The 24,257-nt window shown below is 40.6% G+C and overlaps 1 protein-coding gene across 6 annotated transcripts in view; it reads left to right on the top strand.

The window, feature by feature from the left end:
* The window catches only part of sik2b (salt-inducible kinase 2b), a 135,245-nt gene that overhangs the window by 93,347 nt on the left and 17,641 nt on the right, over positions 1-24,257 (top strand). For 4 of the 6 annotated variants that reach the window (XR_009827444.1, XM_062060179.1, XM_062060178.1 and 1 more), the window contains exons 5-11: positions 7,060-7,247; positions 10,522-10,645; positions 17,136-17,362; positions 19,766-19,918; positions 20,208-20,366; positions 21,538-21,769; positions 21,840-22,133. Coding sequence is in view for 5 of the 6 variants with exons in the window: in XM_062060179.1 (XP_061916163.1) it covers positions 7,060-7,247; positions 10,522-10,645; positions 17,136-17,362; positions 19,766-19,918; positions 20,208-20,366; positions 21,538-21,769; positions 21,840-22,133 (1,377 nt within the window). In the remaining variant the exon portion in view is untranslated. The remainder of the gene's footprint in view (positions 1-7,059; positions 7,248-10,521; positions 10,646-17,135; positions 17,363-19,765; positions 19,919-20,207; positions 20,367-21,537; positions 21,770-21,839; positions 22,134-24,257) is intronic. The other 2 variants (XM_062060181.1, XM_062060180.1) reach the window with 1 other exon arrangement.

Genomic DNA, 24,257 nt, shown 5'->3' with positions numbered 1-24,257 from the left:
CTATGAATAATAAAACATGTGTCTGTTATCATAGCTACACGTATGACAAAAAAGCGTGTGAAAATGAGTGGTATTCAGTGAGGTAAAATGAATTAAATGCGCTGACAGTTCATTGCTCCTGCCAAATGAATTGCACTGAGTGGAGCGGATCACCACTCCAAGATGGCGGCCCCGCGTCTCGTCCGCGCCAGTAAGCAGTAGCGCTCGATGCTGCGTCTACTTATAAGATGTCTATGGTTATGACGTTAGCAGTGAGTTTACAGCCTCACTGATTTAACTACACAGCAAATAAAAGTCATGTTACTTAGCCAATAAACGTTAGCTTACATTCAAAACTTACCCTTCTTTGTGCAACTTCAAATGTCGAACGAAGTTGGAAGTTGTTGCGTCTCCGTCTGTAATATTCGAACTGCGTGATTTGCATACGGCAATTCGTTTTTTGTTGACCAAGTCGTAGTTTTTATACCCGAACGAAACCAACTTTGGTATAAATCTTTCTCACTGGCGCGTTGTTTGACAACTCTTGTTCATTGGTTGTCCTGCAATTTGATTGGCTGAATGCTGTGTGATGAAAACAATGTAGATCTAATTTGATTGGCTGTTGTACTGAGAGCACACACGCTGACACGCAGCACACACGCTGATAGACGGACACGTACAAAATGAAAGCTACGGAGCGCTCTCAAATAACTTTTTAAACTTTAGGTTTTGGGGAAAGTAGCAAGTCATGTCAAGTCAAAAGGCTCAAGTCCAAGTGAAGTCACAAGTCATTGATGTTAAAGTCTAAGTCGAGTTGCAAGTCTCTTTACATTTTGTCAAGTCGAGTCTTAAAGTCATCAAATTCATGACTCGAGTCTGACTCGAGTCCAAGTCATGTGACTCGAGTCCACACCTCTGGAAAACACACACAAAAAAAACTATTTAAAACATCTGACTAATTTACAAGTGCATGGAAATGTAGTCAGTGTTTCTTAACCCAGTGTTTTTCAACCACTGTGAGGCGGCACACCAGTGTGCCGTGAGATACTGTCTGGTGTGCTGTGGGAAATTATGCAACTTCACCTAATTGGTCCCAAAAATATTTTTTGCAAATCAATAATTATAATCTGCAAATAATGTGCCGTTCCTTAGTGTCTGTGCTGTGTAGAGCTCGGCAGGGTAACCTTGTAATACTCTTCCATATCAATAGGTGGCAGCAGGTAGTTAATTGCTTTGTAAAAAGTCGGAATGTGTCGGGTGAGACAAAGACGGTTTGTCGTGAACCCAATATGCAAAAGGTAAAAAGGTATGTAACGCTTAAACCAAAAATGAACAAAAGGGAAAGGAAAAGGCATTGAAGCATAGCAGTGTTTTCCACACATTCATTTATTTGTGGCGGCCCGCCACGAAAGAATTACGTCCGCCACAAATAAAAAAAAACTTTTTTTTTTTTTTTTTTTTTTTTGGTCCTGTCCAGCTTCTCAGGCAAATCGTATAGTTGATGTAGATGCCCATATAGGCTGTTCAGATTTACTTTACAAAAGAGAAGTGTAGGATACTTCTCTTGTTGCCTTATTTGTGGCAGGACACCTCTGCCTCTGTTTCACTTTATGTTGCTGGTAAATAATATGGTTGTAGTAGTAGGCTAACGTTAAAATATTTAGTATGCACTAATTAAAGGGGCAGAGCTTTAAGAGACATTTTAGCTTTTATATTTTATAAGATATATTTTTTGTAAGAACCACAATTAATAAATATATTTCAATGAATAACTTATTGTTCAAATCTGTATATAAATATGTACATAAAGTGTTGTAATTACATTGTAAAATGGATGGATGGATGGATGGATGGACGTTTAAAACAAAACTGTTGTTATTAATTAGTAAGTATACATTTTTTGAGCCTTTTTAGAGAAAATCATATTGTAGTAAATTAAGCAAATTACTCGATGATGTCATGGTGACCACGCCCATAGCCACGCCCCCACCGCCACAGGTATCTTGGCAGTTTATGGGAAACACTGCATAGGGATGGCTATGCAAAACGAAAGTAAAACTGAACTGGCTACAAAGTTAACAAAAACAGAATGCTGGACGACGGCAAAAACTTGGAGCGTGTGGATCAGAGACGGCGTCCACAAAGTACATCCGTACATTAAAGATTAAAGATTAAAGTACCAATGATTGTCACACACACACTAGATGTGGTGAAATTTGTCCTCTGCATTTGTCCCATCCCCTTGGGGAGCAGTGGGCAGCAGCGGCGCCGCGCCCGGGAATCATTTTGGTGATTTATGACTTGGCAATCAACAATGTCTCCACAATTAAGGATAGGAACAACTTAAATAGCCTTGCTTGCTAGCACAACGCAAGTGCGGGCAATAGCGCTCAAAGGAAGACATGAAACTGCCACAGGAAAACCTCAACAAAACAGGAAGGGTCACCAAAATAACAGTGCAAGACAAGAACTAAAGCACTACACACAAGAAAACACCAACAAACTCAAAATAAGGCACGGCGACCTGGTGGAGTATAATTTTTTAACGTTTTCTGCTGGTGGTGTGCCTCCAGATTTTTTAATGAAAAAAATGTGCCTTGCCTCAAAAAAGATTGAAAAACACTGTCTTAACCAACCTCAGCTTTTGTCCGTATGGGCCGCAGCGGTACTCGGTTAATACACTTTTTCACCACTTGTAATGACAATCTCAAACAAACAAAAGAGCTAAAGTTCTAAAGAAGTTTTCCTAAAGGGGAACTGCACTTTTGTTGAGGGAATTTACAATCTGTATGAGACATAAGCACACCTTTTTTTTTAATGCATTCTAACTCGTCAATAAATGCTAGCAAGAGTCCGCTAACAATGGAGGCCGCTGGATTCACTCTATTCTGCGTAGAAAGCACTTAAAACTCCAAAAACAGCGTTTTATAGACACGCCGTATGTATATATGTGATGAAAACAGGCACATTCATGCGTAATTTTAAAAATACGGCGGCGTAACAGACGCATCACTATGTTCGCTATTTTTACAACAATTACTACGACCACCAATTATGGCAGACTTCATAACGGCTAAAGACTACTACTTTGGGGCAAATGATGATCCAAAACCTTATCTTTTTGAGCTTGAATATAAGAAACATGAGCTACAACTTTTAGAAGCTGAGTGATAAGCCGATCTAGCAAGTACAACTATTGCGAAGTGCTAAACAAGAAATACAAACTACGAACAGAATAAGACAATCACTGTACAAGGTCTGCTCTCTCTGGGATGCCGACTGATTGGATGTTTAGATGAAGAATGAACGATTATCCTTACACAGGTGGAAAAAAAAAAGGTGGTCGCAAAACGAGTCTTTCCATGTCGTTCTCGTGATCTCTGGGTCTAAGTTGAATGTCAAGGTTAACCAACTTCTCGGTTTGTGGCCACAACATTCTACTCTACAAGTGAGAGGCTTGATATAAAATCTATAATGAACTTTTACCAACTGTACTTGCCGTATGTTACAAATTAGAATGCATTAAAAAAGACATGTGTTCTTGTTTTACATAGGGATTAAGAATGATAGGTAAAATTCCAAGAAAACAGCAGTTCAGCTTTAAGCCCAGAAATTATGACTAATAATTTATACATGTATCATGTATTTTGATTTGCACTTTTAATTTTATTGACGTTTTAGTTAAACATATCCATTATTACTTGAGTTTATTTTAGAACAACGTAATTGTATATATATAAATTAAAAACAATTATAGAAAAATTGTCGGTTATTTTTGAGTCCCTTATTATTATTATTACTACTATTATTACTTATTTTTCTAATCAGCCTTGACTTAAGCCTAAAGTTTATGTGTTAAATTAATAATAATCATAAAGGTTTAACACATATGATTTCTTATAATTTGACAAGGTTGTAAACTGTCAGTAGGTTAGACATTACTATTGAATACAATTAAAAGCAAGAGTAAGATTACTAGTATAGTGTTAATATTTGAGTGGGCTCCGGGCCCCTCTGTAGTGGAAAAACTAGGCCCCGAAATCAAACAGGTTTAGAATTCCTGTTTTACAGCCCTTGCAGCTATGCCTCACCCAATGACAGGGACAACCATTATTTTATGTTATGAGAAAATTGGAAGCCAAGCTTTTGATTGGCCTCTCTGATAATCCATCTCAATCATTTAATGTTCAGTAGATTGCAGATGACACACTGCACTCTTAAAGGCCTACTGAAACCCACTACTACCGACCACGCAGTCTGATAGTTTATATATCAATGATGAAATCTTAACATTATAACACATGCCAATACGGCCGGGTTAACTTATAAAGTGACATTTTAAATTTGCCGCTAAACTTCCGGTTCGAAACGCCTCTGAGGATGACGTATGCGCGTGACGTAAACCGGCGAACACGGGTATGCCTTCCACATTGAAGCCAATACGAAAAAGCTCTGTTTTCATTTCATAATTCCACAGTATTCTGGACATCTGTGTTCGTGAATCTGTTTCAATCATGTTCATTGCATTATGGAGAAGGAAGCCGAGCAAGCAAAGAAGAAAGTTGTCGGTGCGAAATGGACGTATTTTTCGAACGTAGTCAGCCACAACAGTACACAGCCGGCGCTTCTTTGTTTACATTCCCGAAAGATGCAGTCAAGATGGAAGAACTCGGATAACAGAGACTCTAACCAGGAGGACTTTTGACTTGGATACTCAGACGCCTGTAGAGAACTGGGACAACACAGACTCTTACCAGGATTACTTTGATTTGGATGACAAAGACGCAGACGTGCTACTGTGAGTATGCAGCTTTGGCTTTTTTTTGCGTATGTACGTAACTTTTTTAAAATATATAAGCTTTATGAACCTTGGGTTAGGTGAACGGTCTTTTGGGCTGAGTGATTGTGTGTGTTGATCATGTGTTTGAATTGTATTGGCGTGTTCTATGGAGCTAGGAGCTAGCAGAGGAGCTAGGAGCTAGCATAACACGTACCGTACCGTACGTGCGCGTCACGTACGCAACTTTTTAAAAATATATAAGCTTTATGAACCTTGGGTTAGGTGAACGGTCTTTTGGGCTGAGTGATTGTGTGTGTTGATCAGGTGTTTGAATTGTATTGGCGTGTTCTATGGAGCTAGGAGCTAGCAGAGGAGCTAGGAGCTAGCATAACAAACACGCAGGTGTTATTATGCAGGATTAATTTGTGGCATATTAAATATAAGCCTGGTTGTGTTGTGGCTAATAGAGTATATATATGTCTTGTGTTTATTTACTGTTGTAGTCATTCCCAGCTGAATATCAGGTACCGTGAGTATGCAGCCTTGGCTGCTAAACATTCGATAACTTGACTGTATGTGGGCGTCACGTACGTAACTTTTTAAAAATATATAAGCTTTATGAACCTTGGGTTAGGTAAACGGTCTTTTGGGCTGAGTGATTGTGTGTGTTGATCAGGTGTTTGAATTGTATTGGCGTGTTCTATGGAGCTAGGAGCTAGCAGAGGAGCTAGGAGCTAGCATAACAAACATGCAGGTGTTTTTATGCAGGATTAATTTGTGGCATATTAAATATAAGCCTGGTTGTGTTGTGGCTAATAGAGTATATACATGTCTTGTGTTTATTTACTGTTGTAGTCATTCCCAGCTGAATATCAGGTCACCCCCGGCTCTCACAGCATCTTCCCTATCTGAATAGCTTCAACTCCCCACTAGTCCTTCACTTGCACTTTACTCATCCACAAATCTTTCATCCTTGCTCAAATTAATGGGGAAATTGTCGCTTTCTCGGTCCGAATCTCTCTCACTTCATGCGGCCATCATTGTAAACAATAGGGAACTTTGCGTATATGTTCAACTGACTACGTCACGCTACTTCCGGTAGGTGCAAGCCTTTTTTTTATCAGATACCAAAAGTTGCAATCTTTATCGTCGTTGTTCTATACTAAATCCTTTCAGCAAAAATATGGCAATATCGCGAAATGATCAAGTATGACACATAGAATAGATCTGATATCCCCGTTTAAATAAAAAAAATTCATTTCAGTAGGCCTTTAAGAAGTAATCCATGCAGCCATTCAATGGTTGCAATTAGTCTGTGTGGTTAAGTATATGAATTGTGCAAGTGTTAATACAATTCTATGGTTGTGTTGAAGTTGTTACTAATTGTGAAAAGTCTTGTTGGTGAACAGCATAAGAACAAAAAAATTGCAACTCATAATATCTTTTGTGTGTGCATGGGCTGAAATCACTTCCATTGCTGTTATGTAGGCCAGCGTTTTTAAATCAGTATCATTCATTCGTTTTGCTTCTTTTTCTTCCATTCATGTAACTATCAAATAATGAGAAAAAGCAGGAGGGTGAAGGTTTAAGTGACCGCCATTTTGCTTGGTTAACTGGTGATGCCTTTGTCGTCACAGGATCCAATTTGTACAAGGCACACAGAATTGTGTTTGTTTTCCTGACCTGCGGCTTGTTGATTATGTATTATTTTGGCTGTCATGAATCTGAAGTCAGTGCTCATCACAAGTTCAAGATGCAACCGTTCATTGTGCCGGCTGAAAAAAGGAGCAACACATGGGAGTGGCTACCCCTTGCTGATAAGATGAGAATCTTTTAAATTCAAATAACCCATAGAGAGAGTTTTTAGTCCACAAGAGTGACTGTCATTTACTGACTCGGTGGCTACACTTTTAATAAAAGGTAGAATTGGGAAGCTCCCATTTTTGTTTGTGTGTGTGTAGTCTCCCCCTGTGTCTTGCACTTTTGAAGATAAAATCTGATTTGCATTTGCTCTGCAGACAACCAGTCAGAGCAAAGCCTTTGATGAGCTCATGTGAGTCCTGAAGGGGGGGAGATGACCTCATACGGGGGGCCGATTTGTTCAGCATACAAATATGTGGACTACATATTACATTATGCAACCCTCACAGCCCATGTGGAAATGTTACTGGGGACCTGTGGTTTGGTCCTTTTTAAAGATATGCTCTTAAATATTTCTTCATGAGGTGTTTGTACATTGGATTGTCTGTTTTCTTAACCAATTATTAATGTAATTATCAAACCATTTTTGTCTTTTGCAGACTTCGGCTTTGGCAACTTCTTCCAGCCTGGCGAGCCTCTGGCCACATGGTGTGGAAGCCCCCCCTATGCTGCTCCCGAGGTCTTTGAGGGCCAACAGTATGAGGGCCCCCAGCTAGACATCTGGGTGAGAGGAGTGTGCGAGCAAATGTGTCGTCAATACCCTTTTTCTATGGTGTTCCATTTTGAGGTAAGAAAGGCAGCGCATATACAAACCCCAAAAACCAGTGAAGTTGGCACGTTGTGTAAATGGTAAATAAAAACAAAATACAATGATTTGCAAACCCTTTCCAACCTGTATTCAATTGAATAGACTGGAAAGACAAGATACTTAACGTTCGAACTGGAAAATGTTATTATTTTTAGCAAATATTAGCTCCAGGGTGTACCCCACCTTCAATGTTTCCGCCTGAATGCAGCTGAGATAGGCTCCAGCACCCCCGCGACCCCGAACGGGACAAGTGGTAGAAAATGGATGGATGGATGGAATTTGATGTCTGCAACATGTTTTAAAAAAGCTGGCACAAGTGGCAAAAAAGACTGAGAAAGTTGAGGAATGCTCATCAAACACTTATTTGGAACATCCCACAGGTGAACAGGGTAATTGGGAACAGGTGGGTGCCATGATTGGGTATAAAAGCAGCTTCCATGAAATGCTCAGTTCACAAACAAGGATGGGGCGAGGGTCACCACTTTGTCAACAAATGCGTGAGCAAATTGTCGAACAATTTAAGAACAACATTTCTCAACGAGCTATTACAAGCAATTTAAGGATTTCACCATTTAATTCTGTAATATCATCAAAAGGTTCAGAGAATCTGGAGAAATCACTGCACCTCATTGAATGCCCATGACATTGGAACGCTCAGGCGGTACCGCATCAAAAAACGACATCAGTGTGTAAAGGATATCACCACATGGGCTCAGGAACACTTCAGAAAATCACTGTCAGTAACTGCAGTTCGTTGCTACATCTCTAAGAGCAAGTCAAAACTACTATGCAAATTGAAAGCCATTTATCAACAACACCCAGAAACGCCTCTGGGCCCGAGCTCATCCAAGATGAACTGATGCAATTTGTAAAAGTGATCTGTGGTCCACATTTCAAATTGTTTTTGGAAACTGTGGACACAACGTCGTGTCCTCCGGACCTAAGAGGAAAAGAACCAACCGGATTGTTCTAAGCGCAAAGTTCAAAAGCCAGCATCTGTGATGGTATGGGGGTGTATTAGTGCCCAAGGCATGGGTAACTTACACATCTGTGAAGGCACCATTAATTCTGAAAGTACATACAGGTTTTGGAACAAAATATATTGCCATCCAAGCCACGTTTATATGGATGCCCCTGCTTATTTTAGCAAGACAATGCCAAGCCACGCGTTACAACAGCGTGGCTTCATAGTAAAAGAGTGTGGGTACTAGACTGGCCTGCCTGTAGTCCAGACCTGTCTCCCGTTGAAAATGTGTGTCGCATTATGAAGCGTAAAATACCACAATGAAGACTCAGGACTGCTGAACAACTTAAGCTGTACATCAAGCAAGAATGGCAAATAATTCCACCTGAAAAGCTTCAAAAATTGGTGTCCTCAGTTCCCAAACATTTACAGAGTTTTGTTGAAAGGAAAGGCCATGTAACACAGTGGTAAAAATGCCCCTGTGACAATTTGTTTGCAATGTGTTGCTGCCATTAAATTTTAAGTTAATGATTATTTGCAAAAAAAAAACGTTTCTCATTTCGAACATTACATATCTTGTATTTGCAGTCTATTCAATTGGATATAAGTTGAAAAGGATTTGCAAATCATTGTAATCTGTTTTTATTTACGAATTACACAACATGCCAACTTCACTGGTTTTGGGTTTTATATTATGTTTTGAAAATAAACTAAATTCAAGCAAAAAATTATATAGTTTGAGCTAATAGAAATGCATTTTGTACTCGATAAATGTTTTTGCATGCAATTATTCACTTTAACATGCAATAACTACTGTTTTCCCCTAAGGGAGAAGGGAATTTAGAGATCAAATAGCCAATTAGTGTACATTTGTCCAGTTCTCATTGATGGCTTTTTTGCCACAAATGTAAGCTGTGTGCCAGCCTGAGCAAGCATAGGGGAAAAAGCTGAAGGAGCATCTGTCTATGCAGAAAGCATGAGTTATAACACATTATTATGCTAATAAACATGCAGACACATTTATTGAGCACAAAATACATTTATATTCGCTCAAACCATTTTACTTTTTGCTTGAGTTTTATTTTCGTTTCAAAATATACAGTGTGTGCTTGCAAAATATGCTTTTGTCCATTACATGGCACCTGCCAATATGACATTTTACCAGGGATGTAACGATATCAAAATCTCACGATGCAATATTGTCACGGTATTAAGTCTAAGGTACGGTACTATTGTGGTATTGTCCCCAAAAAATAAGTCTTGTTAAAAATGCCATAGTGTGACAAACTAAGTGGCAGGAATTTTTAGGATACACAATTACTGTAATTGAACCAGAAACATATATTGTAATCATATTTATCATCATATTTGTTACATCCACCGTTTCAAGCAAATAGTTAAAATAATAAATTAAAAAAACTTGCAGTTGAGTGTCTTTAAACTGACTATGTAAACATCCAGTGTAACAACTTTGTAGAACAACGATGGTCAGTTTAGTGTCTGTCAATTTTTACTTTCTGCAGTGGACATTTTTTTTATCTGTTTGGAAAATGCTGTTTCTCAAAAAAGTTACCTCACAATTTAACTTTTAATAATGTAAATACCTCACAAACTGTTGTTAGCCTCGCTGGCTTCAAATATCTTTTTCGGAGTGATGGTTTATCAAGTAGCTTTCAGATTACTCATATTCTCTGTGGCGTGCAGTGTCCGTGCTTCCACCGGGCGCTTTCCCTCCGCACCTTGACAGGCTGTGTGCCGTCGCCCGAGACGAAGGTCGCGCGCTTTGCTTTGTCGTATGCAGATTACCTCCGCCAAAGAGGTTATGTTTTCACCAGGGTTTTTTTTCTGTTTGTTAGTAACTTAACTAAAAAAATATGGACGGATTTTGATGAAACAAACTGCGCAGAGTATTCTGGGAGATGTAGTTTATTTTCAGACCAGAAAAAAACTACACTCACCAGATTTTCGTTTGAAACGTCACAGCATTATTATAATGATTTTGAAACTGCAATACCGCGGTATCGACAACACCGTTACATCTCTACATTTTCCCATTTATAAAAGCATTGGGTTAGGATAGCTTGCTACACTATTATACTTCACAGTCTCCTCTTTGCTGCCATGCCCTATTTTATTGCTGCCCTCAATCTCCTCTTGAAAAAACAGCCACATTCTGAGCAGTGAATACAGGAGACCCTCCAGTGTCTCGTTTTTCGTTTGCATTCAATACAGCATGTTTTCTTTTGCGCTTTCCCATTATTTGTTTATCTGTCTTTTGGATCTTGCCAGAGTATGGGAGTGGTGCTGTATGTGTTAGTGTGTGGTGCCTTGCCCTTCGATGGACCCACTTTGCCTGTGCTACGACAACGGGTCCTGGAAGGAAGGTTCCGCATCCCCTACTTCATGACCGAAGGTACGGCGCTCATCTTCGTGCTGTCTAATTTAGACAAAAACTACATTGTGAACTCCCTAAATATGGAAAATTGCTGCCTTCTGGACTTTTCTACTTGGCTCACTATATTGTTGAAAGTTGATTCATGTAGTTGCAGCCACTCAAGGGGTCATTTTGATAATGGGGTGGATCATTAGAAGGGTGCACAGTGGCAGAAAGCATTTTCTCCTAGTAAAGTGTGTGCGTGCTGTAGAGCTGGGCGATATGGCCTTGTTTTAATATCGCCATATTTTAAGGCCATATCGCGATACACGATATATATCTCGATATTTTGCCTTAGCCTTGAATGAACACTTGATGCATATAATCACAGCAGTATGATGATTCTATGTGTCTACATTAAAACATTCTTCTTCATACTGCATTAATATATGCTACTTTAAAACTTTCATGCAGAGAAGGAAATCACAACTAATAAAATCACTATTTTTTTCATACGGTGTTGATTTGGAAATGTTTGCCTCTGCATTTTGATGGTGTGGGCGTGTGGCACCGAACAAAGATGTTGACATGCGGAGTGAGCACTCTTCATTCTCTAGCAGGTGACTTTTCAAATGATGCTACATATTAGCAGTCATGCTACTTTTTATAGCAACGCTTTTGCCCCACACTTGACAGATTACGGTTGTCTTTTCGACATATTCCCACTTGAAGCCAAACCACCGCCAGACGATGGACCCCCTGCTGTTTTTTATGGGAATTAATTATTCCTTCATTTGTTACCAGATTTGCACCTTCTCTCTCTCTCGTATTACCACTCGCACGGCTGCGCTAGCATCACAGCTAGCGTTACCCATGCTGCTACCTCTTTGCTGCGCTAGGGCGTATACGTATGACGTGACCGTATGTGACATATGTAAGAAGGTGCGCTTGTCTGTCAGTGAGAAGGAGACACAGGAAAGAGCGAGGAGAGCCTGTAGTGTAATGCCAGCAGCTAAAAGCAACTGCGTGAGAACGTATACTCGAATTTCACGATAGTCATTTTCTATATCGCACAGAGACAAACCCGCGGTATATCGCGTATATCGATGTATCGCCCAGCCCTAGCGTGCTGCTGCTAACTGTGTCACAGCAGCCCCGCTGCTAGCGTTCATGCTGGCTAGCTGGCAATAGATTAAGTCCAGAGCTGGAACAGTTTATGTAACTTGAAGACAAGCCAGCGAGGCCCTCCTGTCTTGTTCGCCTGTCTGCGTGTCTGCCATGTCTGTTCTCCTGCAGCACCTACAAATGTAGCACTTTATTTTTACCACTTCCAGCATAGGCGCTTTCATATGCACCTGCGTGTTGGTTGCTTGTTTGTCACCTGTATAACCCGGTTGAAATTATTGTCTGTTTTACCAAGGATTACATTGCATCATTAATTTGTGTAGCATATGCATAACTCTTGAATATACTGTATATATATATTGTTTTATGTTTAACACATGAGGGGAATGTATTGTAGGCAATGTCAGCACTGCAGCCATACTGGCTGTCTCTGAGAAATAAGAACAGGGTGTCCTTTTTTTGCTTCCGCCCTGAGACAGTTGCCTTCCCTCCTGTTGTTCATCTCACCAGTCAGCCATTATTGGGTGAGGCCCAGACTTGAGCAGCCCAGTTAACGTTGGTTAGAACATCTCATCACTGTGAACACGGTCTGCCACCATTCTCTCTATTCCTGCAGCTGGATGTTGGCACACCGCAGGGGACACATGAGTCATGTTATCCGAGGGAAACTGTCAAACTCAACACCGAGTTTCTATTTTCTCCTTGTGCAAGACATTTGTGGCTGAAAAGCGTTAGAAACTGCAAGCCAAAGTCTTATTAAATGTCATTGACTGCAAATAATATGGAAAACCCTTTATTTTGATGCCTGTTACAACAGCAACACCAACAAAGATGTGAGCCGGAATTTATAGGATGTTGCCTTTAGAAATAAGTAAGGCAAAAATTGATGGTCTTACTTAATGAAGACATTTATTATTTGGTTTTGTGTAACCTCTGGGCCAAAAATGTCACATTACAAGACTGCATTCCATTTAAAATGATTTTTTTGCCTTCTTTCCAGCTGTGTGGCTTTTTATTTATTTTTGTTAGAGATAATCTTCCACAATCTTCTTCTAATCAAGGAAACAAGAAACCTTAATTGATAGAGAAAATATTCATTAGTCACAGCCCCTAAAATGGCTGCCTAATGGCTAATTGATTACAAATGTGGTTTTTCTATCTGGTGAAGCTGACTTTGTTTTCAAATGTATTATTTTGATTATCCCTGTATGCCCCTGAGCTGAGTTGTGGGGGTTTGGGGTTTGGATATACAGTAGTCTGTCGTCTGTCTGTTCAACAAGATACGTTACCATGAACTCCTGCTCCTTAGAGCACCATGCTGTTCTCCTTCTCTTGCTGGAACGCTACACCTCTTGAAGGCTGCAAGTGTTAACCGGGATACTTATGTGGTTGAATCATGGTGGTGTAATGTCCTGGCTAAGAGCAGCATGTCAATCAGTCAGCTCCAGCAGTGTCGTCCCTGATATAGTTCACAACCTTCCCTGGGCGGTTGGACCTTTCGGAGAACGTATTCATCTTCGATTGTTGCTATAAACACAGCTGTGACAACGAGCACAACCCACTTTTACCTAGTTTAGAGTTAAAGTTGCTGCCCAGATGTAACAGCATGAAGTAAATGTGCAATGAAATGTAATCCTGGTTGTGCCCATAAAGGGGTGACAATTAATGTTCTTGGTAGCCAGCCAAGTTTGTTAGTAAAAACAAAACGTTAATGTCGCAAAGCTGTAAGGAAACCTGTAAAATAGAAATTAAATGTAATTAAATCCTTGGTTGGCCTCAAGGTTGCACAAACCAAATGATTTGTCCTATTTTTTTTTGTGGACACCCTATGACTTGTGATTAAAGTGCTTTGGAAGCCATGAATAATAAATAAACATAATACATTTATAAAATAAAAAAAACTTTTCACATTGTCATTATGGGGTATCATTCCATTTTGGATTAAGTCTGTAACAACAAAATGAGAAAAAAGGGAAGCGCTGTAAAATACTTTACGGATGCACTGTATGGTTGCCAAGTCCTGCAGAGAAGTGTTGCTTGGTTGTGTCTGTGTTTCAAACAATCTTGCTCATATTTGGGGAACATGTGTTTGTCAGTCCCCTGAAGGTGTTTACCGTGTTTTTCGGACCATTGGGCCAACCGTTTTATAAGGCACACTGCCAATGAGCGAATCTATTTAGGTCTATGTTCATACAAAAGGCGCACCAGATTATAAGGCCCATTAAAAGGGTCATATTATGATTTTTTTTCTACATTTAAAACATTTACTTGTGGTCTACATAACATGTAAGTTAAAACTGCTACTTTGTATTAGAAATGGCAACAGCGGAGGATGAATGCCCCACAACAAGAGGATAGAGAAAATGAAGGAGCTTATTGACTATCAGCGCGGGCTACAATAGCGGATGCGTGCAAATTTTGGGACTTAAGAAAAATACACATCAGCAGGAACCAAAAGGTAAGAATAGTTGGTTTTGCATGATAGATCGAATGTCTCCTAATAGGTGCCATTTTGGGGTCCTTATACACACACCATAATATTACCTGCATGTTGAAGCGGTAGCCGTAATACGCCGGCAATCCATATTCATATTCGTACCCAACCAAAGTCGTACTAAAAATATGACAGATTTTTGAGTCCCGTGTGTAATGTTATTCATTCTCAATGAAACATCAAAGTTTTGGGCTTGCTTGCTGACATCCTATATTGAACAGGCGTCAAACTGCTGTACACACGTATCTCTTTTGTGTGACTGCCATTACATCATTTAGTAAATAAAATTACTTCAAGGTCGGTAAGTACTGCCATAATTAATCCGTACATTAACCGCACCGGTTTATAAGGCGCCCTGTCGATTTTTGAGAGAAAAAGTAATAATATTTTAAGTGTGCCTTATAGTCCGAAAAACACGGTACATATATACACTACCGTTCAAAGGTTTGGGGTCACATTGAAATGTCCTTATTTTTTAAGGAAAAGCACTGTTCTTTTCAATGAAGATAACTTTAAACTAGTCTTAACTTTAAAGAAATACACTCTATACCAGACCTGGGCATTCTGCGGCCCGCGGGCCGCATCCGGCCCTTTGTGCGTCCCTGTCCGGCCCGCGTGAGGCCAATTATAAATTACAAAATACATTTTAAAAAGTATCTATGTCGAGTGTGCAATACAACGGTGCTGCTTTTGTTTTGAAAATCGTTATTTGTATTACTTCCGTGTGGACGTATGCGTGTGCGTGATTGTGAGTGAATGTGAACAGCTGCAATCATTAATTACAAAATAAAGTTGAAAAAACATCTATGTCGTGCGCGCAATACAACTGTGCTGCTTTTATTTTGAAAAGTATTATTTATGGGCGTGTGTCCGTGTGTAACCTGCGAGTGAAGGTGCACATGCAGCGACAAGTGATGCACGGTTTACACCCGAGACGCTAAAAAGAGAAAAGTTGATGAAGAATGGCGTGTTTCCAACAAGACATGGACTGCCATGCAACGTTCCCTCTAAGGTGCGTGCCTGCGCAATTGCGCACTGCTCAAGCGTCTGCTGCGCGCAGCAAATATATGCTGCGCACCAAATCAAATCCCATCTGAATTCTAAACAAAATAAACATATTTATTCTATGTAATTTTGCAATGCAACTTTGAGTGACAGTGACAACAAGCGGCCCTAACGGTGTTCGTCAACACCGTTCAATTGAACACCGTTCAATTATTGTAACGTCTATCGAGATGCTTCGAGGCCAGGAATTATATCGATCACTTTATTGAGCAAAACTGTTTATATTCGGCCATAACCACACCAAAAACATGAGTAAAACACTTCTATCTCGAAAAACTAGTCATTTTCTGCCGTACAAACCAGGCCAAAACCAACTTGTCATCTGTCACCAACACGCATAGCACTAAACCACTGGTGCGTTTATGGCCACACAAAAAGTCGGACAACTCAAACACCACACAAAGTTACACTATGACTCCTCAGTCATACGTGTGCTTATTTTACTGTCATTTATTATTAATGTTAATTTATTTATATTAGTCATGGAATGCTGTTACACACACTATGTTGAAGTATTACTATTATTATTAATTATTATTATTATTATTATTATTATTATTATTATTATTTATCTTACGGTATATATTAAAAATAATATTGAGCAAAATTTAATTGAAATATTGTCGATGTGGCCCTCCAGCAGTGCTCGGGTTGCTCATGCGGCCCCCGGTAAAAATTAATTGCCCACCCCTGCTCTATACATTGCTAATGTGGTAAATGACTATTCTAGCTGCAAATGTCTGGTTTTTGGTGCAATATCTACATAGGTGTATAAAGGCCCATTTCCAGCAACTATCACTCCAGTGTTCTAATGGTACAATGTGTTTGCTCGTTGGCTCAGAAGGCTAATTGATGATTAGAAAACCCTTGTGCAATCATGTTCACACATCTGAAAACAGTTTAGCTCGTTACAGAAGCTACAAAACTGACCTTCCTTTGAGCAGATTGAGTTTCTGGAGCATCACATTTGCGGGGTCAATTAAACGCTCAAAATGGCCAGAAAAAGAGAACTTTCATCTGAAACTCGACAGTCTATTCTTGTTCTTAGAAATGAAGACTATTCCACAAAATTGTTTGGGTGACCCCAAACTTTTGAACGGTAGTGTATAATATATATATATATATATTTTATTTATTTATATATATATATATATATATATATATATATATATATATATATATATATATATAGGGTTATACAAAGGGTGTTTTGTTAAGCGCTTTGAGCTGTGTGAGCAATTTCTATGGGCAAAGTTAGGGTTTTATGATATTACTGCCTTGTGGCCTTTTCGCCAGAAAAATAGTACATGTTTTGCTAAATATTCACCCCTCTACTGCAACGGTTCAGCACTGGAAGAGTTACCTTGCACAATTACCAGTGGGGTGTAACCGTTTGTTACTTTGAACAATGTGCATTCAATCAAGAATCTGCAAACTACAACCACAATTCTAATCAGTACGTTGCTGCTGTTTAATGGTGATTTGACGACAGCATTAACAGAACGACTTCATAGTGCATTTTCTGGAAAAGACACACTGCTGTGCTTCAAGAGCACAGCAGCGGTGTTCATGGGTCAGGGTGCCGTGTGGCAGCTAGGAATGCAGTCGAGGCGTTACAGACCCAGGCAGGGGACCATAATCCTGTTAAGATCCCAGCTGTGTATGACGTCAATCTCATCTAGCCATTAACAAAAGGTCAGGAGGGAAGTTGTGAGGAGTGTAGAGCCACTGTTTAGACGTGACTGCAGAAGAAACAAATTACATGTTCATCTCCCAAGTAGAACTTTGCAATAGTTTATTGCTGCCCCCCCCCCCTCCCCCTCCCCCATTCCCCTCTGTCTACAGACTGCGAGCATCTTATCCGCAGGATGTTGGTCCTGGACCCATCAAAGCGTCTCTCCGTAGCCCAGATTAAAGAGCACAAGTGGATGGCACTAGATGTTCCAGTGCAGCGGCCCGTTCTGTACCAGCAGGCACCACCTGCTGAGGGTGAGGCGGGTGTGGGCGAGTACAGCGAGCAAGTCCTTCGCTTGATGCACAGCCTTGGCATTGACCAGCACAAGACTGTAGAGGTAATGCCAGAGTGATATGTCATCATCAGATACATTGTAAGCATCCATTGAGTATGTTGTAATAAATTAGGATCATGTTCACATCCTACTAAAGCCAGGGCTATTCAATAATTATGTATACAAATTTGTTAAAATGTTAAACTTGTAGCACCATCTGGAGGAAGTAGGTCAAATACGCTTAAACCCCAATTCTAAAAGGGTTCAAGTTAGGGCTGGGCGATATGGCCTTTTATTAATATCTCGATATTTTTAGGCCATGTCACGATACACGATATATATCTCTATATTTTGCCTTAGCCTTGAATTAACACTTGATGCATATAATCACACCAGTATGATGATTCTATGTGTCTACATTAAAACATTCTTGTTTAAACTGCATTAATATATGCTCATTTTAAACTTTCGTGCAGAGAGGAAAATCACAACTAAGTCAATTAACCAAAACTGTATTTATTAAACAGTTATTAAACAGTGGCACAAACATTCATGTAACTTCAAAACAGAAAGTGCAAAATTGTCAGAGACATTTTAAAACAAGCTATTAGTGCACTTTTGTGCATGATGTCACTAGATGACTTATCAAAACAACACTAAATTTAAGTGCACTTCTTGTACAGAACGCCACTACAATATTTTAAAACAAATAAAGTGCACTTTTGTGCATGATGTCACAAGATATTTCAATAACTGTAAAATATAAATTAGCTGCATAATAGAAAATCAAATAGTGTATGTCCTTCGCTATGTGGTAGGTTACTGCGGACGTTATCTCCTTCTGTTGACTATTTTTTTCATACGGTGTAGGATCTGGAAATGGAAGACGCCAGGCTCAATTGAGTCAGTGCTTGTTGCTTCAGCATTTTGTTGGTGTGGCACCGGCGGAGATGTTGACATGCAGAGATTCAAGCACTCTTCATTCTCTAGCGGGTGACTTTTCAAATGATGCCAAAGATCAGTAGTGCTGCTACTTTTTGTAGCAACGCTTTTGCCGCATACTTGACATATTACGGTTGTCTGTTCGACATCTTCCCGCTTGAAGCCAAACCACCGCCAGACGATGTTTTTTTTGGGAATTAATTATTCCTCCATTTGTTGCCAGATTCGCACCTCCTCTCTCTCGTATTACCAATAGCACCGCTCCGCTTGCACCACCTGTTACAGCTAACTTATACATTCCGCTACCTCTCTGCTCGGCGAGGGCGTATGATGTTGCACGCGCGACAGTATGTGACGTATGTAAGAAGGTGCGCTTGTTTTATCTCTGTGAGGAGAGACAAGAAAGAGTGAGAAAAGCCTGTAGTGTAATGCCCGCAGCTAAAAGCAACTGCGTGAGAACGTATACTCGAATACTCACGAAATAGTCATTTTTTACATCGCACAGAGATAAACCCACGATATATCGAGTATATTCGATATATCGCCCAGCCCTAGTTCAAGTACATAAAAGTGTTATATAGTGTTCAATCACAGCCACTGTGAATCTCTTGTTATGGGACTTTGCAAAAGTATTTCTTAAGAGTTTAGTAAATGAAATAATTTTGCTTCTGGCGTTTATGCAACTGGGGAAAGGGCATAACAGAGGTAATTCTTTGGCCAACATGAGGTTAGTGGAAGTGTTTTATGTCACTAGAGCAGCAGATGCAGAATTAACACTCCACTCCCATGTTGAGTTTTAAGACATTTCATATGTTTTTTGTATTCACCAACCTATTTCAAGACAGCTGTTCCGCTCTCGTGTCCTACCTATCCTGTTTTTTAAGTCAATGTCAAGTCCTCCATTGGTCATACTAAGTCAATGATGAGATGATATGCTTAATGAGTACAGATTTTGGTGGTGTGAAATAACAGTTGTTGCAGAAGTGTATCTAGTTCTCCTGCATCAAACCGTCATATATAAAGTATTGCTGTCAAATGATAATTTAAAAAAAATCAAATGTATCATACTTTTGAGTTTGGCTTAATGAGGATTAATCAAAGTAAATTACTTGCTTAGATAATTGAAATAACCTAGAAAAATACTTTTTTGTCATGTCATTTACAAGCATTGTTTAAATGTTTTACTTGAAAATACATCATTTATTTGCTCAAAATATGGTAACAATGTTATCTTAAGTCCTGTCAAAGTGTATTTTGAGGTGTTATTTGCCAGCAAGGACACCTCAGTCTTCTCACTCATCTTTGCACTGACCTGATCACTGACCGTATAACAACCCTGTCAGGTACCATCTGCAGTTAAAGTAAAAGGTTGTGCGCTCAAAATAAATTGTGTGATTCATCTGCATGATTAATGCAATGTCTTTTGCGATTAATCACATGAGTTAATGCCATACATTTGATAGTCCTAATTTAAAGATATCATCGTTATTGTCGTCATGTTACCTGATTTTGTTTGTCCTTTAGTCTCTGCAGAACAAAAGCTACAACCACTTTGCTGCCATCTACTACTTGCTGGTGGAGCGCCTCAAGGCCCATCGCTGCAGCTTCCCGTTAGATCAGAGAATGGACGCACGTCAACGACGACCCAGCACAATCGCTGAGCAGACCGTCGTCAAGGTAGCCAAAAGGCTTGTGAATAATGCGTCCATCGATGATCAAAGTGCTCTTATTCACACCTGCATCCTGCAGCAGTGAGCTGCCCACCCTCCACCTGCTCTTCTTGATCTTTACCACTTGGTTTTGCATTATTTTCTTTCCAATTGACCTCTCATTTCCATCCACTCATTTTCTCTGTGCTAAAAGCATCTCATAAAATCCCAGTAGCTCCATTGGTTGCATCATCATGCTGACAACTATGATTTAAAGAACACACAGTAACAACCTTCTCCTCCCACCCTCTCTGCAGTCGACCAGCGGTTTGCCGCAGGTGGGTCTGCTCCCGCAGGGGGTCCGTCTGCTTCGCTCCCCCGCGCTGCCTCAAGCTGCCTCTGATGCGTTCACCTTTGCACAGCCAGCGTGTGCCCTGGAGCGGAATTTCATGATTGAGGACGTCAACACTCCTAAAGTAGGTCCAAAGACGCATGGACCGGTCCAAAGACACATGGACATAGCAGCGGTATATCAGGCTAAGGTGGCAAAGAGCCGGTGCGTGTATGTTCTTCGTTGCGTGCTCATCCTCTAACCTCATATGACGGCCCACTCGCATCCGGCTTTAGTTATGGAAAATGCAGTTATTATAGTCATTATCATCCTGCCAAAGAATGTCCAGAAACATTATCCTGATGTGCTCTGACAGTGATTCGCTTTGATAAGCTCATCCACTGAGTCAGAGGTGTTTGTGTGCGCCTGCTTGCATGCGTTCATCATGCTCCTTTGAGGGCTCCAGCATTGGCTTGCTTCGTCACCCTGCCAGAGTTCAGCTGACTGGTCTTATGTAAGCTCCCAGCCAGCGCTCACATCAGACAGGACAGCTGCCCGTCCCGCGCATGTCTCTCATACACACATCCACACTCTTTTTATCCTGTTTATCTTTGGTGGCAACCTTTTTCCTGATGCCCTGTCGTGAGCTGTTATAGAACCCCATGGCCTCACACAATTTCAGAGCTACACACACATTCTCATTTGTCACACCCCAAAATGGGTTTTCTAACCCCCTCCTCCACTCCTGGCTCCCAACAAATTATGATGTGTGTGAGCAGCACAGGGAGACCGCAGTGTGTTATCTGCCTGAATGGAGTGTGGTTATGTAAGTGGTCCTGTAAAGATGATGTGACCTATTGTCCAAAGTGAACACTCATGATCTCCCACTTATGTCATTACTTTACTTATTAGCTTGATTTAAGTTTGATGGGGGATTTTATTCCCTCCCATGTTCGTATTTAACTATTACCATCACTTCTTTATATAATCTGTCTCTCAATGATCTGTCCTCTGTGAACATGTTTGTGTGTGTGCGTAAGTGTAACGCTGTTGTGTAACAGCATTCCGATCCCAACTCACTAGTGAAAGCAGATGGAGGAATTGGGCAAAGTTGCTCTCCCTAGACCGACACCAGGCACCTATTACGTGTGCATAATTTTGAGGGTGTGTGTCAATCAAAAGGTCATTTATCTGCGCCCCCCACCTCAACACTCCCACTGTGGGAACAAATAACTTTTATTCTCAAGTGCCTTTTTTCAAGATTGACTCAATCAATATCCGCATTTATCAACAAAAATATTCTGCACCCTTTTCAGGTGAATGGCTGCCTACTCGACCCCCTGCCTCCCCCCACAGTGCTCCGCAAGTCCTCCACCTCGTCGCCTAGCAACATGATGGAGACGTCGATTGATGAGGGCATCGAGACCGAGGAGCCCGACACGGATGAGGATCCGCCCCACATGCTCCTGGCCTATCGGACGGCTCGTTTCGGCCAAAGGCGACACACCCTCTCTGAGGTCACCAACCAACCAGGGACCTCCAGCCAGGGTAGGACGTCAGCTGATCCAACACACCCTTCCTAGTATATATTGGAAAACCTTTTTCATGCCCTTTCCAGGTAAATTTTTCGCCCTGGGTCATAGACCCTCCATGGGTAGCGTGGACTCTGACATGGGCTATGACATGGGCTCCATGCACAGCGACCTCAGCCTCCTGGAGGATCCACCGTCACTCAGTGAGGTGGTCCTGGCCAATACCACGGCCCCCGGTGTCCCGACGTCGTCGTTCCTGAGCGCTCGGCCTGCCAACCCCGCAATGGCCGCTCTCACCTCGCAGCACAGGGAGACGCACAACCGCTCGCCCATCAGCTTCAGAGAAGGACGCAGAGCCTCTGACACCTCTCTCACACAGGGTCAGGAGGTCTCCTTTTCCCCATTGCTCTGTCAACTCTGAGCCACTTCTTGCACTTGCACACACACACACACTGCGCACTACAGACATCGTGTGACACGGAAAGTCGCTGGCGCAGAAGAAGACAAGCTTGACGGATAGAATAAATAAGTGTCAGTAAACTGCAGTGTTCTTGTCTCCTTGAATGCGGTCACTTGGCGCTGCCGGGGGTTTTGATGTGCAACTGAGTGCTCGCACGCACATAGCTGGTAGGAACACAGTCGCAACAACCCTGCTACATCTGTTCCTTCACACTTGCGCATATATGTATATACTAGGTATGTTAATCTCTTTGTGATGGAAGATTCGTTTTGCATCGCGATACATGGGTTACAAGGGAATTAAAAAACATACTTCTAAAACAGAACGATTTGATGCGATTCAATGTGAACGATTTGATTTAGTGTATAAACAATACAGTAAGATTGGATACGGTGTATGAATGATTCGATTCTATATTTGTTGATGGACACATTCTTTTTCACACCACAAAAGAACAAAAGCATCCCTTCCTGTGCACATGCTCCTCCTCATGTTAGAGGATAAATAGTTCTAAGACAACTGATCAGTTGAATGACATCAGAATAACAATAACCTGACAAATTACAACACCCAGGCACATGTATCTTCAAATATAAAAAAGCACATTATATGAATGTACAGGTAGTATATTCACATTTTTACACAACACAACATATATCCCCAAAGATTTTAAATAAAGTATTTAGGCAAACATGTCACATATATCAAATATATTTGTTTTCCATATGTCAAGTTTAGTTAGTTTATTATTCTTTGGTCAGTGGTCAACAAAATAAACAAACAGTTTTACATAAACAAAAAGTTGTACATTCATAAATTGAAAATGTTGCAGCCCGAAAGGGTTTAGGCTGAAGTTGAACACTTATTGCGCCTAACCCTATAAACAATGTCAAATACAAGATGAGCTTCCAAAAAATATAACATTTCCTTTACACAACATATTATAAATACACCTTGTACACAACATAAACACTGTTCAAATATATATACTAAGTAAAGACATGTGAAATATCCTTGTACACGTGTTAGTTAAACCTTTATACCAATTATATACTATATACAAACACTTATACTTCCATTATTATTTATATCCAACATTTAGTTTGTAATTAACAATAATCGTAGTATTAACTACTGTGTTGATTCAATAGTGATATATTCAAGTCAAGTCACTGTCGTCACAGTCGCCTACGAGTTCTAGCCAATGGCTTGATGGTAGGGACTTACTGGGCAAGGTTGAGAAGTGATGTGTGTTGTGGAGGTGAAAAAAATGTTGTCGAAAAAGAGAGCGAGACACAGAGATTGAGCCCGTTTTACGAGAACGTTGAAATAAAGAAAGACGAACTGGGAATCTGTCCGAGCCTCCATTTCTTGGAATGATAAAATATTGATGGATGGCACAACATGGAGACAGTCCGCGTTACATATTGAGTTGTCAGGCAGCCGTGACTCTCGCATTGTTTTAAACTGTCTACTGATCGCTAGTCTCACGCGACACCCGATCCATGTATCTACGTCTATGCTCGTCTCCAGTTACGTAAGTAATGTTACAAGCGCGTCACTCTTTTCACGGACAACCCTGGCTCTCGTGTCAAAAGACAAAAAACGTCAACTGATTTCTAGTTCGGCGAGATAATCTATTCATGTGCACACTCGATTAACTTCAGGATTTACAGCTGAATCTTATTGATTGAGGAGGCTGTAACCGATGCAACCGAGAAGTGGTTGCATCGGTTCATCGTTCACAACCCAGATATATATATAATATAGACTGTACATATACATATGCAAATACTTTCCTTGCTCTCACTTCCTCTCTCTCTTTCTCACCCCTTCATCATCTCCTTCTCGCCGGCCTGATGACTGATTCACAGCATGAATCACAGCCAGATAGTTGAAGGTTTCAGCCCACATATGTCACCATCTTCCCTTTTTTACCGCTCCCACTATGGCTCATCACCGAGTCCCCCACCTCTCTCTTACTTTCACTTTTGTGTTTGTCTCCCTGCACCACAGATTAACGACACATGCATCCACATACGCG

This window comes from Entelurus aequoreus, linkage group LG10 (genome assembly GCF_033978785.1).
Source record: "Entelurus aequoreus isolate RoL-2023_Sb linkage group LG10, RoL_Eaeq_v1.1, whole genome shotgun sequence".
In the NCBI taxonomy this organism is placed as follows: domain Eukaryota; kingdom Metazoa; phylum Chordata; class Actinopteri; order Syngnathiformes; family Syngnathidae; genus Entelurus; species Entelurus aequoreus.
Note: the sequence above shows the minus strand (reverse complement) of the source record. Positions and strands in the feature narration are given on the sequence as shown.